General features: G+C 38.6%; 1 protein-coding gene across 1 annotated transcript in view; it reads right to left on the bottom strand.

Annotated features, from left to right (window-relative positions):
• Nucleotides 1–16108, bottom strand: part of KCNQ5 (potassium voltage-gated channel subfamily Q member 5) — a 513231-nt gene that overhangs the window by 80965 nt on the left and 416158 nt on the right. Inside the window, exons 6-7 of the mRNA XM_049652865.1 lie at nucleotides 11558–11668; nucleotides 5153–5248 (exon numbers count right to left, since the gene is read on the bottom strand). Coding sequence (XP_049508822.1) covers nucleotides 5153–5248; nucleotides 11558–11668 — 207 coding nt within the window. The remainder of the gene's footprint in view (nucleotides 1–5152; nucleotides 5249–11557; nucleotides 11669–16108) is intronic.

Here is a 16108-nt window from a genome sequence, read left to right as displayed (position 1 = left end):
AATGACATTACTCTTGGTCTTGATGCTTTGTGTGTTCAGCAAACCAAGGCAGGTTTATTGGGTGAGAAAATAAATGGATCAGCAAATGAGGATTGCTATTCAATCTAGTGTATTCTTAAAAATACATTTCTGCAATATATAATCAAAGCTTAAAGCCCTGAATTCTGGCTAAGGGTCACAGCAAGGAAGAACAATGAATACCTTTAATAATTATATTATTATTCCTATGTCTCATAAAAAAGCAATTGCATTTGGATGGGGGAACAATTACCTTTTAAATTTGTAGATTCAGGGCACCTGGGTGGCTCAGTCGATTGAGTGTCTGACTCTTGATTTTGGCTTAGGTCATGATCTCACATTTGGTGAGACTGAGCCAGCACTGGGCTCTGAGCTGACAGTGTGGGGCCTGCCGGGGATTCTCTATCCCTCGTTCTTTGCGCTTCCCCCACTCATGCTCTCTCTCTCTCTCTTTCTCTCTCTCTCTGTCTCTCTGTCTCTCTCTCAAAATAAATAAAATTTAAAAAATTTTGTAGATTCTACTTTGATTACTGAAACTATGATTAGATTTTAAAGGTATTCTTGAATATTTTAAGTCTTTCATTTTATACTATTTTTTGTTCAGCATAACATAAACTAGAGTTTTAAGTAAAATAAGAATTAATGGTTTCATATGTATTACCTACATTTGTGTGAGTTTAATTATTATTTTTTATTGAGGCATAGGTGACACATAGTTACATTAACTTCAGGTGTACAACATAGTGACTGGACCACTCCATACATTATGCTGTGCTCCACACAAGTGTAGTTACCATTTGTCACCATACCACACTATTACAATACCATTGACTATATTCCCTATGCTGCACCTTTCATCCTGTGACTTATTTGTTCCATAACTGAAAGTATGTACCTCCCACTCTCCTTTACCCATTTTGCCCAATGTTTTACCCCGTTCTCCTCTGTATTTATGGGTCTGTTTCTGTTTGTTTGTTTGTGTGTTCATTTGTTTTGTTTTTTAGATTCTACATATAAGTGAAATCATATGGTATTTTTCTTTGTCTCCCCTATTTCACTTAGCATAATACCCTCTAGGTCAATCTATACTGAAACAAATGGCAAGATTTCTCTCTCTCTTTCTTTTTTTAAGGCCGAGTAATATTCCATTGCATAAATATACCACATCTTTTTTATCTGTTCATCTATTGATGGACACATCTTGGCTGTTGTGAATAATGCTGCAATAGCATAGGGGTGCAAATATGCCTTCAACTTAGTGTTTTTGTTTTCTTTGGGTAAATACCCAGTAGTGGAATTACTGTATCATAAGTTATTTCTATTTTTAATTTTTTGAGGAACCTCCATACTGTTTTCCACAGTGGCTGTATCAATTTACATTGCTACCAACAATGCACAAGGGTTCCTTTTTCTCCACATTCTTGCCAACACTTGTTATTTCTTGTCTCTTTGATTTTAGCCATTCTGACAGGTGTGAGGGGATATCTCATTGTGGTTTTGGCATGCATTTCCATAATGATTAGTGATGTTGAGCATCTTTTCATGTGTCTGTTGGCCATCTGTATGTCTTTGGAAAAATGTCTATTCAGGTCCTCTGCTGATTTTTTAATAGGATTGTTCGGGTTTTTTGGTGTTAAGTTGTATAAGTTTTTTATGTATTTTGGATATTGCCTCCTTATTAGATACATCATTTGTAAATATCTTCTCCCATTTTAAGCAGGCTGCTTTTTCATTTTGTTGATGGCTTCCTTTGCTGTGCAAAAGCTTCTTACTTGTACAAGTTTAATTACTGATTACAATATATATTACATAGCCCAGTTCCATACAATGAAATTCTAGATCTTGAAGCAAAACTGTTCAACCAGACTCTTTACTTTTCATGGGTTACCTGAGAGGAAGGCCTTATCTTGCTTTATCTGTGGATATATAAATACCTCTGGTCCAAAGATTTGCTGCAAGAGTAGTAATCTGTTTTCAAGTTCAATTGCAAATTGTTTTTGCACAATTTAGTAGTTGATAAGTTAGATAGGGAATTTTCTCCAATACTCTCTATATCTGTCTTGTACAATATGGTAGCCAGTAGCCATCATATTGCTACTGACCACTTGAGATATGGCTAGTGCCTTTGAGGAATTGAATTTATGAATTAAATAGCTGCATGTAGCTACTGGCAACTGTATTGGGCATCATAGTTCTATATTATTACAAGGGATTCATGCATGAGAAATGCCTCAAAGGGCTCACTTTTTTTTTATTATTTTTTTTTAAAGTTTATTTATTTTTTGAGAGAGAGACAGAGAGAGAAAGAAAGAGAGAGCACAAGCAAATGAGGGACAGAAAGAGAGAGGGAGGTACAGAATCTGAAGCAGGCTCCAGGCTCCGAATGGTCAGCGCAGAGCCTGATGCAGGTCTTGAACCCATGAAACATGAAATCATGACCTGAGCCGAACTTGGATGTTAAACCGACTGAGCTACTCAGGTGCCCCAAAGGGTTCAGTTTCTAACAGAACAGCTGATATTTTAAAATGTTTTTTGATATAGAGTTCCACTTTAATATCCAGAATTATCAAGAATATGTGCCTAGAAGTGGTTGTATTTTGAGTATGTGTTGATTGAGAAAATATACAATAAAAAAGTTAATAAATACTTTAGTAAGGATTTTAAATGAATTTAAACTTTATTTTTGATAACAGTATCTACAGTATCCTGGGGGCAAGTAGTCTAGATATGGGGAAGATATATGACTGGTTCCATAGGTAGACATATATGATTAGTGCCTGGATAGATGTAAGGAACTTATAGAATAATGTCTGCATTCACAAATTGGAAAACATTGTTCTAGAATTAAAAGATGAGAGGTAAATTAAAGATAATTAAAAGATAAAAATAGTAAGAAGAAAAATTCATTGAAAGTGTGTTAATACCTCATAACCAGTTAAGAAGCACCAAAGGCTGAAAGGCTATCTGGGCCTCAGGTATTTTGTGTGCATACTAAAATGTGTGACATTTGTTTTAATTATGGTGATTATCTACTTGGCTTCAGATCTTAAAATTCTACTGCGTAAGGATCTTTTTATTTACAAAAACAAAATTTATCTTTAATGCTTTTTTAAAACCTAAAAATTAAAAAAATAGAGACTCTCAGTGATTTGTGTTAGAAGTCATGTCCAATGGTCTGTCGATAGTTGTAGAATAGTTTGATTTAAAAATTAATACTTATTGGGGCACCTGGGTGGCTCAGTTGGTTAAGTGTCCAACTTGGCTCAGGTCATGAGTTCGAGCCCCGCATCAGGTTTTCTGCAGTCAGCACAGAGCCTGCTTTGGATCCTCTGTTACCTTCTCTGTGCTTCTCCCCCACTTTCATGCTCTTTCTCTCTCAAAATAGATAAACATTAAAAAGTTAATACTTATTTTGTCATTAGATACAAAAAGATGTCCTTCATGATATAACTGAACGGCCCTCCCCTGCTTCTTTCCCTTGTTCCATTTCTGTTGGAGGTACTGCATATCATAGCCATGGGCAAAGGCTAAAGATAGAGTTATGTAGTAGCTATCCCCCAGCAACCCACCCATTTAAACCTACAATCTAAATGAAAACAGTATCTTGTCACTAGTAGGAATTTATCCAAAGGATACAGGAGTGCAGATTCAAAGGGGCACATGTACCCCAATGTTTATAGCAACACTTTCAACAATAGCCAAATTATGGAAAGAACCTAAATGTCCATCAACTGATGAATGGATACAAAAGATGTGGTTTATATACACAATGGAATACTACTTGGCAATGAGAAAGAATGAGATCCTGCCATTTGCAGCAACGTGGATGGAACTGGAGGGTATTATGCAAAGTGAAATAAGTCAGTCAGAGAAAGACAGATATCTTATGTTTTCACTCATACGTGGAACTTGAGAAAGTTAACAGAAGACAATGGGGGAAGGGAAGGGGAAAAAATAGTTACAAATAGAGAGGGAGGGAGGCAAACCATAAGAGACTCTTAAATACAGAGAACAAACTGAGGGTTGATGGGGGTGGAGTAGGGGAGAGGGGAAAACGGGTGATAGGCACTGAGGAGGGCACTTGTTGGGATGAGCACTGGGTGTTGCTTGTAAGTGATGAATCAATGGGAATCTAGCTCCAAAACCAAGAACACACTGTATACAGTAGCCAACTGCAGTCAACTTGACAATAAATTATATTAAAACAACAACAACAACAACAACAACAACAACAACAACAGTGTGCTGTTACTACAACATGAAGATAAATCTCCTGACATCTCAGATCACCACCCCAAAACCCTTCAGTTTAGAAGTTCTGCATCTCCCACTGTTTGGCAGAAAGGGAAAACAATTTCAGGCTGTATAATCATTGTCTGCATAATTAAATACCAACTTCATGGTATGGATTTAGAGAAGAATATATTTTGTGATTTTCAGGCAACCTGGTTTTAGGATGGTTCTATTCTCAAAAGATATAAATGGCAATGGGAAAAGCATTCCTTTTTAAGCCTGAAGCAAACCCCAAGATATTGAAAAGAGAATGAAATGTTAAACAACCTTATATTATGAGTTAGTTTCAAATAATATGCTTATTAGTTCATATTCTCAAACATTGACATATTCCATAATCCCACCAGCTCTTAAGATATTCAAGTTATTGCTCTAATGATGGCATTAAAAACAATCTCATGGGCAGTAAACCTTGACATCCTGAACAAATATGCTGTTCTTCAGAACAGTAGCACACATCTGCCTGGAGAAAGTAATCGCAATGCAGGGAACAATCCCATGTTCTGCTCTATCACTTAACGATCAATTATGTTTCATCAAGTAATTCGCAAGACATATTAGGTCATTCCAGGAGCAACACAACTGCTAACCTCTCCATGGCCTTGCTGGCATGGTTAATAAATCTGAGCAATACACGGGCCATTTGCTGAAAATGTATATAGTAGGGAGGGGGGAACATTTGCCCAAATCCAAGACTGTACATTAAGTTCCAATTTCATTTTTTTTACAAACAAAACAAATCAGAAGCTCTACTAAGCACTGAAGCACAAAGACTGGAAAATGACCCGGCAAGCGCTTACAGTGACAGATGTTGCCATCAACCTATTACATTGACATTCACCTGAATGAGGTTGGCAGCTGGGTTCCTTCTTTTCTCAAAGTGTTTCTGGCGGTGCTGTTCTTGTACTTTTAATGCAAAACCCGAGCCAAGAATGCCCTGGAACAAAATACAAAAATAGTTCTTAAATTTTTTTCAAAAGGACTGTTAAGCAATATAAATATTAAAAAAAAAAACCTCAAATGAGTCTAAGGAAAGACAAACACTATTCAACCTGTTCGTAAACATATTACTTATTAAAACAAACACTATTTACCTCTTTTATGATACCACTGGCAATGGCAAGTTGTGGGGCAAGACTGCCAAGAAATGTAACAACTTTTGTTCTTTAGTAAATCAACCGGGCAATGCCATTTATTATTTCTTACAGTATGGTAAGAGGCATTACAATTACAAATAAAAATCACAATTTTTAAAGATGTTTTTTGTGTGGCCTTCTCTGTGACACTTCTTTATATGTTAGAGGAAATTCCCCATTTGGAATTAGGGGATGTGATTGAATTCAGAGGCTAGGAATTCTGGTTTTGGGCAGAGGTGGATTTAAAATTTGGGACAGTTTAAAGTCTCACTACTGTGGACATGGGAGTTTTTCTAGCACTTTGATGATACTATGAAATTTTATATTTTCCATTCTTGAAATGGTGGGGTATTTTTAAAATCTGTCCCAGCTTAATTCTCCACGATGCTATAATTCTACGCCTACCCAAGTAGAGTGAAAGGGGTGGGGGGAGATAGTTATCCAGACACTCAGTTTTGAACACAAAGTTTTCCATTTTGCCTGTTTATACAATAAAGACAAGAGCTCGGGTTATTGCAAAGAACATTCCTACTTCCCTGAGTTTTAATCTCACACTTTTAGCATTCCTTACCTTTCTGGTTTTAGCTCACTTTTTCAGATTTTGGAGTTAGTCAGACTAGTATGTGTCTCCTATGTTTATATTAGTACTTTTGGCTGGTTTGCCTCTTTCTGCTTATCATTTTGATCTGCTAGAATCCTGGCTCTTTGAAATGCCTCCCTCTTTTCAGTTTGCTCTGGTCTAACATTTGTGGAATCAAGATGCTTTGTTTCAGCCTTGGGCTGGCTTTTGGAGCTTGCTAAATTCAGTCTCTAGGCTTTGTTCATAAGTTTCCACTTTATTGGCATGGGACGTGGATCTCTACTGCTTTCAAGTCTGTGGCTTTTACTTGCTAGCTATAAATTATTACCTTTTTATTAAACTTCAAGGAGTCTAACTCTTAAGCTAGAGATGGATGTCTTATAAGCACTGAGTCAGTATTTGCTGTAGATAGGGAATGGTTGTTTTTCTTTTCATATATATATGTTTACTTATTCATTTTGCAAGAGAGAGAAGGGGAGGAGGGGCGGAGAGAGAGAGGGAGAGAGAATCCCAAGCAGGTTCCGCGCTATCAGTGAGATCATGAACTCATGAACCGTGAGATCATGACCTGAGCCAAAATTGAATGCTCAACCAAATGAGCCACCCAGGCACCCCATCTTTTATTTATATTTTCAAAGTAGCTCAAAGATGGTATAAGCTACCTAGGCAAGTGGTGGGTTTCTCATCTTTAGAAGGTGTTAAGTCTCGGCTGGATGACAATTTGACCAAGATATATTTGGGCTCTAGATCACCTTTAATGCCCCCTTCTTATCTTACATGTTACCATTCTGAGCACATCTGTGACAATAGCCAGATAATCAGTAATACAATTATGTTTAAAATACAGTTACATGATAATACTGCTTGCTATTAATGAGCAATAATCTCCATTATTAATTAGGATGAATGACTGTACCGTGAAATTAGAAATTACATTATAGGTTCTGTTTTCCATCTGCCTTTTTTTGTGATTGTCTCATGCTGTCTAAGATCATTAGGCTGGGGATGCACAAACCAAACTTCGTGCAAACTTAAAAACCTGGTCCGTATGGTCTTGTTTGTCAATTTAAACAACATTTCCCTCCATGTAGAGGTTATAAAAATGGCCTTCCAACTCTAGTCACTCATAACTCCTAAATTTTTTACTGCTATTTGAAGTGACTTAGGAAAGATTTATTTATTTTCCTTTTAATGTTATTTTTCATGAAGCACATACATGTAAGAAAATAGAAGGCATTAGAGTATATTACATATTTGTTATATGTATTGTGTGTACATACATTACATGCATAGGGCACATAATCCACTCATGGAGCATAATTCAGATTTTGTAGACATTAAATTAACAGTAATAGCTACCATTTTTTGGTATTTATTATGTGAAAATGAGGTTTAAATGTAAATCCCTTTTGGAAAATAAAGACAGGCCTAGCACAAACTCAGCATTTGCCAAACAAACTAAAATGTGCTAAAAATCACACTGGCATTGCTTAGAAATATATATTAGTAGTTGGCAAATGTTTGCTACATATCTCTTGTGCCAGACTGTACATTACAACAGTTATTAAACCAGGTCTGCTCATTGTCTCATTATGGCTCCATTCCAATTTTCTTCCACCTCTCTACACAGCTCAGTGAACCTCAGAAGTCTGTTAAAATAAAGTTCATTATGTTATATATATATATATATATATATATATATATATACACACACACACATATATACGTATACATATATAAAACTTATGGGATATATATAAATATATTATATATCTATAACTTATGGGATATATATATGTTATCTATGTATATAATCCATGTGCCATGCCTTCAAATAGCAACATCAATAAAATGAAACTTCATAGAAATTGACTTCTGTTGGGGTGCCTGAGTGGCTCAGTTGGTTGAACGTCTGACTTTGGCTCAGGTCATGATCTCATGGTTTGTGAGTTTGAGCCCCGTGTCGGGCTCTATGCTGTCAGCTCAGAGCCCAGAGCCTGCTTCGGATCCTGTGTCTCTCTCTCTCTCTGCCCCTTCCCCACCCGTTCTCTCTCTCTCTCAAAAATAAATAAACATTAAATTTTTTTTTTAAAAATTGACTTTTGTTTTCATTCATTGCCTAAGATCACATGACTTAAATTTTTAGGTTTTATGTTTTAGTGCTATGTTGAGAAGTATTACATAAACATCAAGTACAAAGAAAATATGTTTTGGTAAACATTTAAGTATCTATCCCTTTTTATCTCCCAGATTAAAGGAGCTTAATGTAGCACAGAAGGACAGGCTACACTGAAAGATACTCTTAGCAGGAAGGAAGGGAGTGTTCTAAAGAAGGGAAAGGCCTGCACCTTAGGGCGATGCTGAGGAGCTGACTGCTTCTGTCTGCTCATTAGCTTAGGGATGCTGTGGGCCTCAAGGAAAGTGATCTTCCAGTGGAGTTTGGAAGGGTAGTTATATGGCTCTATGATGTGCAGAAGAGTCCTTCTGCTTTGAAGAAAGATGGGGAAAGGCTCTTCTCTTTCTTGGTCCTTGGTTTCCTGGGTGGGAGGAAACCCAACCAGGGATGGCTCACGTCTCACCTCTAAGTTTCCTAGCAAAATGTGCTTTCCTAAATCTCAATCATACAACACTGTTGCCAGCAGGCACACAAGACATAATGGTATTTCCAGCCACTTTTTTTAAAGGTATATATGGACCATTTAGTTTTTTCTTTTTTAAAGGTATATATGGACCATTTAGTCTTTCATTCAGTAAATATGAGGTTGCAATAAAAGATATATGGTAAGCCAACTATTCTTGGCATTGTTAGGGAGTGTTCTGTGCAAGCAAGTTTCTCAGATTTCCAGCACATATATATTTTTTTAACGTTTTATTTATTTTTGAGAGAGACAGAGTGCGAGTGGGGGAGGGGCAGAGAGAGGGAGACACAGAATCTGAAGCAGGCTCCAGGCTCTGAGCTGTCAGCACAGAGCCCGACATGGGGCTCGAACCCATGAACCGTGAGATCATGACCTGAGCTGAAGTCAGACACTTAACTGACGGAGCCACACAGGCGTCCCTCCCTTTTTTAACATTTTATTTAGATTTCCAACACATATTAATTTAATTTGCATATCTGAAAATTGTAATCACTTTATTGGGAAACATTTCCAAGCATAACAACTTAGTGTCTGACCTCTAACCTAACAGAATAACACAATTTAACCTTCCTGTGATAGTCCAGAGTTTCCTTATGGGGACTGGTATTTTGCTGTGCTGGATACGGCCAGTTTCCAGAGATGGGTTGACCCTAACACTAATGGGCCCCAGGTCCTTACAGATTTTGAACACTCGTGTTTGCTTGCTTCTTACAAATATTTTCCCCTTCCTTTGTTGTTAGTTTTCCACCATCTCTTCCCATTACACTGTTCAATCAGTGGACCTCTGCCTTTGCTGTTTATAATCTTCAGAGAATTGTAAAACTATGTAGCTCAGCTTATCAGAATTTTCTCTAAATTAAGAACAGGTTATGATTTAGGTTTCAAGAGGCTCTCCTATGAGGACAACACATACACTGTTGTCAATTTTAATAGCCCAGAAGTTGCCTGCTTCTTTGTTTATAGTTTTTCACTGGATCACACAGGTTGTTTTATATGTGGTCTCAGGATAAGTATAGACACTAAAGCAGCAGTATTTTGGTAAAAAAACCCAAGAACGTATTTATTGTTTCTAAAGGTATTTTCATGTAGGGAATTTGATTACTGAATGAATCCCTGCTCTGTTATGGATTGTTGAGTTTGCCAGATAAGTTGATTATGGATAAGTGAGATTTTTTTTTTTGACTCTCCTTGATTTTGTCATTTCACAACAGAAAACAATACATCTAGATTCATACATAAAATGGGAGACAAAATTCATGAAGGTTTTCTACATGGCAAGCATTAGACATATCACCATATTGCTCTTGACAAAATTTCTGTGGGTGCAATAATTCTTCTTCTATTATATAGATCAAGAAACATACCCCATGTTACTATTATTGGCTGAACTGTATCCCTCTGAAATTCCTATGCTGGAATCCTAATTCCCAGTACTTTAGAAAGTGACTTTATTTGGAGATAAGGTCTTTACAGAAGTAATCAAGTTACAATGAAGTCATTAGGATGAGCCCTAATATGATATGACTGGTGTCTTTATGAGAGGAAGTTTGGACATAGACATGTACAGAGGGAAGACAATGTGAGGATACAGGGAGAAGACTGCTATCCGTGAACCAAGGAAAGATGTCTGGAACAGATCCTTCTCTCATGCTCCTCAACAAGAACCAACCTTGCTTGCCCCTTGATTTTGGACTTCTAGATTCCAGAACTGTGAGACAATAAATGTCTGCTGTTTAAGTCACCCAACCTGTGATGTCTTTATAGCGGCCCTGGCAAACTAATATAGTCGCATGGGTGTACGTGACAAAACCAGGTAGCATGTGGCTTTAAATCCAAGCCAAGATCTAATGCTCAAGTGTATGCATAGTCGTTTCGGTGTCTTCTCTGTGGTCTCGTATGGTCTGGGGCAGAACCAGCCAGTCAATCTAAAGTTGGGGTCTGGCCATGGGAACGACATGAGTGTCCTCTGCACTCATTCACAGGCAGAGATGAAGCCCTGTGAGCCAAAGGCTGGGATGCTGAAAATCCCTAATCCCTTGGCTTCCTGTGGAGGGATGCTCTGGGGTCTCTGCTCAGCAGAGACGTGATGCCACTCACAGATAAGTACAGAGCAAGAGTGTCTGGAGCAAGAGTGTCTGGAGCAAGAGTGAAGTTATTGTTCCTTAAGCATGCCTGCTGCTACACTGTAACCCTCCTTTTTGTTGGCTCTCTTCCCCTACAAGAGGTGGAGTGAGCAAAGTGAGAATTTGGGGATGGAGGCAAATTGTAATATTTTGACCAGCTGCCTTTACAAAAACAAGAGGATAAAATGATCAGAGAGTAAGCATCATCCATTAAGGAGAAAATAATCAGAGGCTTGGGAGAAGATAAATGTGCTCTTCATTCTGATAAGATGCAGAAGCTGTTCACTAAGAAAAATCAGTGATGGTGACAGAAAGAATAAATCGTCTGACACATTGAAACCCTTTAAGGTCATATGCTTTTCACTCAAATGGATCTGAAGAGGTAATATTCCACTTATCACATCCAACTCTTAAGCAGCACATGTTATAAGCCAAATCGGAGAGATCAGTTTAAAAAGAAGATATCTTTAAATCTTTATACATATTTTAAATGTATTAGTAGCACATTGAATGAGAGGTGATGACATCTGAATTATTATTTGGTCATAAAGACCAAAGGGCATAAAACTCTCAGGTTAAGTATCTCCAAGGGAAGAACATATTTCACAAATTTTCCAACTAGATGTATGTATAAAAGTCAACATTATATTAATAAAATTATATCTGTAGCGATATAGATATGTTCCGGGCACACCAATTTGTGAAAGCTCATGCTAATAAACCTCTAAGATCTAATTTAAACTGTTTTATTTCTGCAAAGATACTCACGGCAGGAAGTGCAAAGAAAGAAATGCCAAGGAGTGCAAAGCCTGCAGAAAGCAATCTTCCCAGCCAAGTTAGGGGAGTTTTGTCTCCATAGCCAATCGTTGTCAATGTAATCTAAAAACAAAATAAATAGAACGTGCAGCTTAAGTACTTGAGAGGAAAGTTAGGACCTATGAACAGGAGGCAAAGCAACGTTTCCACTAAATCATTATTCAACAAGCCTTGTTGGCGCATTTTATTACTGTGCTTTAATTTTCCGTGACGCATAACAGAGCTTCTCTTTGTTTAAGGAAGGGAATAACCTACATACTTGTTCCTCCCTTATAACACAATTTTCCATCTTTTCTAAGTGTTTCCAAGGAAAGGTTATTTAAATAAGCGGATAACCATCAGAGATACAGAAATGATAGCACCATGGATTTAGGACTGGATCAGTACACAAAACAATAATTTATGTTAATTAAGCCTGTCTATTTATTACCTTGGCAGGCATTTCCTGGAGGTCTGGTGTGTGCAAGGTACGTGTTATGATTTGTAGTGGAACAAAAATTAGAGGTACGTAGTTCTTGTCCTAAGATATTTACGGCACAAGAGGGGAGACACGTCACACACAAATCATTAAAACACAAAATAGGGCAAGACAGCTACTATGATGGATGCACAAATAATCTGCTAAGTGGATTCAAAGAACAGATTGATTGTTTCCAGCTTGGAGGGGGTGGGGGAGGTGGTCAAGGAGGCTTTGAAAGAGAAGCAATATTTTGCGAGGCAAAAATGATAAAGAGGGTGATCTAGGGTGGGAAACAGGTGACCAGCTGCACAGCAGTGAGAACAAATATGGTAGGTTCTAGAAAGTATAAGTTGTTTAGTTGGGTTGGAGCATGGTGGGTCTTAAGAGGATTAGTGGAAGAGAAGATTAACTAAATATGCTATTGCTAGATCAGGGAGTGTCTTTGAAAAACGATATTTGGATCATGTCTCTCCCATGATCAGACTGCTCCAGGATCTTCCCATGTTTCTTAGAACAAAGTCCCAGCTCCTCTCCAGGGCCCATGAGGTTGTGCACGATCTGGAAGAATGATGGTGCAAGCGAACTGGAACAGTGCCAACGAGGCTGTATGGGAGTGCAAAGTAAAGAGACGTGCTTATGAAGTTCAATAGAAATGCATTTGTTAATCGTCTGGGATGAAGGGGAAGACTAAGTCAACTAGGACTTAAAAATTTTAAGAAGACAGCTCCAGTATAAATAGAAATATGATGAGAAAAAGATTTTGAAGCAAAGATAGAGAGTTTGGTTTTGCAAATAAGTGCTTTTTAAACATTTTTTAAATGTTTATTTATTTTTGAGAGAGAGAGACACATACCATGTGAGCATGGAGGGGCGGAGAGAGGGAGACACAGAATCCAAAGTAGGATCTAGGCTCTGAGCTGTCAGCATAGAGCCCAACGTGGGGCTCGAACTCACAAAACACAAGACCTGACCTGAGCCGAAGTCAGATGCTTAACCAACAGAGCCACCCAGGCACCCTGCATAAGTAGTTTTTAAATGTTAGTATGACTCTGATCTAGAAATGTCGAGCAGGAAATTGATATAGAGAACTTGAGTCTTGAAAGACAGAGACTGGGTTTGGCATGAGATTTGGATTTTAGAGTCAGGCACAGGATGATTATTGAAACTTTGTGAATAAATGAGATTGCAAAGTGTGCAAAGAAAGGGCCCAAGGACACCTCAGGAAATAGACATTTAAGAGATGGAAGGGAAAGGAGTCAGAGGAGAATAAATATTTTAAAAAGTAAGGGAACTAGAAATGGGTAAAATACATGGAAACTCAATGAAGAAGAGAGAGTTTCATAAGGGACCAGGTAATCCCTGGTATCACAGTCTCATAGAAAACAAGGAGAATGAGGACTGAGAAAAAAGATACTGGTTATGGAGGTAGATAGTCACCGATTTCTAGGAAAGTGGTTGCTTTGGTCTTATCATCCTACCTGGGTTTTGAAGGAGGGGTTACATTTGAGAGACAGAAATGATAGAAGGAGATGATGCTTTGTGATGCCAGACCTTTCAGAAACTTACAGCTCAGCTGATAAGCCTTTCCTAGCTTTCTTCTCTCCTCACTTCCATGAGGTATCTTCGGTGGCTCCCCTTATGTGGGACCTCCTATGCTAATCAAACTTTGACTATTGGATTCTTAAGGTTTAATTCTGGGTCTTTCTCTCTTTTAAAAAATTCTATTCTTCTCTCACTTTCCTTTCTCTTCTATCCCATTTATTTCTGTCTCTTCCCAGGTGATCTTAAGTGTTCTCATGGATTTAAATTTTTATGGTGAACACATCAATGTATACCTTCAGGCAAGATTCTTTTGAGCTCTAGATTCACATATATACAGTTGATATTTCTTTCAACGTTTTTTTTTTTTTTTTTTTTATTTATTTATTTATTTTTGGGACAGAGAGAGACAGAGCATGAACAGGAGAGGGGCAGAGAGAGAGGGAGACAGAATCGGAAACAGGCTCCAGGCTCCGAGCCATCAGCCCAGAGCCTGACGCGGGGCTCGAACTCACGGACCGCAAGATCGTGACCTGGCTGAAGTCGGACGCTTAACCGACTGCGCCACCCAGGCGCCCCTACAGTTGATATTTCAATTTGGATGACACACAGTCATTTAAACTTCACATGTTTAAAACAGAGCACTTATCGCCCCCAAAGCTGTAACTCCCCCAAATGTATCCCTTCCCATCCTAATCAAGGGCACCACCATCCACTCAGTTGCTCATGTCAGAAGCCTCAGTTGTCCTCATTCCTTGTTTCCCTCACTCCTCTCCCTGAATCTATCAAGTCCCATGGATCCTATTACCCGAAGATACTGCAAATTCATCCCTTATGCACTGTCTTCCCTGCCACCATGATAGGCCAGGCTTCTGCAGCAATGTCTTAATTGCTATCTCTGCTTTTGCTTTTGATTTCCTCCAGTTCCTTCTCCCAAACCTGTGAGGGAAATTATTTTGTTACTTCCTTTTAAAAATCCTTCAATGGCTATTCACTGAATTCAGAATAAATTCTAAGCTCCTAACTATGGGCCTACCTGATCTAGTCTCCACCTGCCTCTCCAAGATGATTCCGGTTTCACCCTTGCTCACTATACTTTATTCACAATGTCCTTTCAACTCCTCAAACAGGCCAGGCTATTTCTGCCACAGTTCCTTTGCATATCTTGTTTCCTCAGCCAGAATTGTTTTTCTCCCCACCCTTCCCAGGGTTTCTTCTCATTCTTCAAGTCTTATCCAAAATACTCCATTGTCAGAGAGGTCTCCCCTACCCACTCTGTCTACAATGGGGCCTCCAGTCACTTTCTATTGCAGCCCCTTGCTTCTTAATATCACTTACCATAAGTGGTAGATTTCTGTATGTTTCTTTGGGGAGGGATCTCTATTTCCTTTACCAGAAGGGAAACTGTGTCTTTACTCTGTTATCTCTCTAACATCTAGCATGAGTAAATTAAGTAAATTATGTAAAGATTGAATCCTTTCAAGAACACTGGCAACAAATGGAGTGAGAAAAATAGGGCAAGAGCTCCCAGAAACCTCTGACTTGAAGGCAGGCTTTCTAGGATGTATTTGTGCATGTCTGAAGAAAGAATGAGGCTGACAGGGGGGAAGACTGGTAGCTTTATACAGGGTAAGGCAACCGTGGAGGAAGGAACATGGGATCAAGGGTACAGTTGGAATGGTTAGCCTTGGCAGTATGGAAGAACACCTCTTCCCCCATGGGGAAAAGATGGGGACACAGTGTGAATGAAGAGCAGCACTAAGGATGCTTGAGGTGGTCATCTTCAATTCCAGTGAAAGAGAGGGTGGGATCAGCCATGGGGAGCAAAAGGCTTAGAGCAGGGAAAAGGCTTGGGGCTGTGACAGTGTGAGAGGGTGTCAAGCACAGATCAATAAGTGGTCTACGGAGTGGGGGAGGCTCATCCAAGGTTGGAGAGAGGGAGTTTGTAGTAGAACCTAGTAGTCAAGTTAATCACACATCACCAGCGTTATCAGTGGTGGGGCTCTCAAAAGAATTCCTTGAGATTGCAGAAAAAATATTCAATTTTAACATTTTTAAAAAGTTTATTTATTTATTTTGAGAGAGATGGAGACAGCGTGAGTGGGGAAGGGGCAGAAAGAGAGGGAGACAAAGAATCCCAAGCAGGCTCTGTGCTGACAGCGCAGAGCCGGACGCGGGGCTCTGACTCACGAAACCCTGAGATCATCACCTGAGCTGAAACCAAGAGTTGACTGAGCCACCCAGGCACCCCTTGCCTCAATTTTATTATAGGTTCCTAATCTTAAAATACCTGGGAAAGATTTTAATCTATAAATTTTCTGCAAAGTAGCTTAATCCTTTTACAGCAGTTTAATAATAATAAATTAAAGGAGATATTTCATGGTTTGGTCACAGCAATAATGGTAAACTTTACATTCTAATAATACAGTAGTCCCCCTTATCCACAAGGGATGTATTCTAAGACCCCCAATGGATGCTTGAAGCCACACTTAGTACTGAACCCT

Source organism: Panthera uncia, assembly GCF_023721935.1.
Source record: "Panthera uncia isolate 11264 chromosome B2 unlocalized genomic scaffold, Puncia_PCG_1.0 HiC_scaffold_24, whole genome shotgun sequence".
NCBI lineage: Eukaryota > Metazoa > Chordata > Mammalia > Carnivora > Felidae > Panthera > Panthera uncia.
The sequence above is the reverse complement of the archived record's forward strand: the minus strand, read 5'-3'. Positions and strand labels throughout refer to the sequence as shown.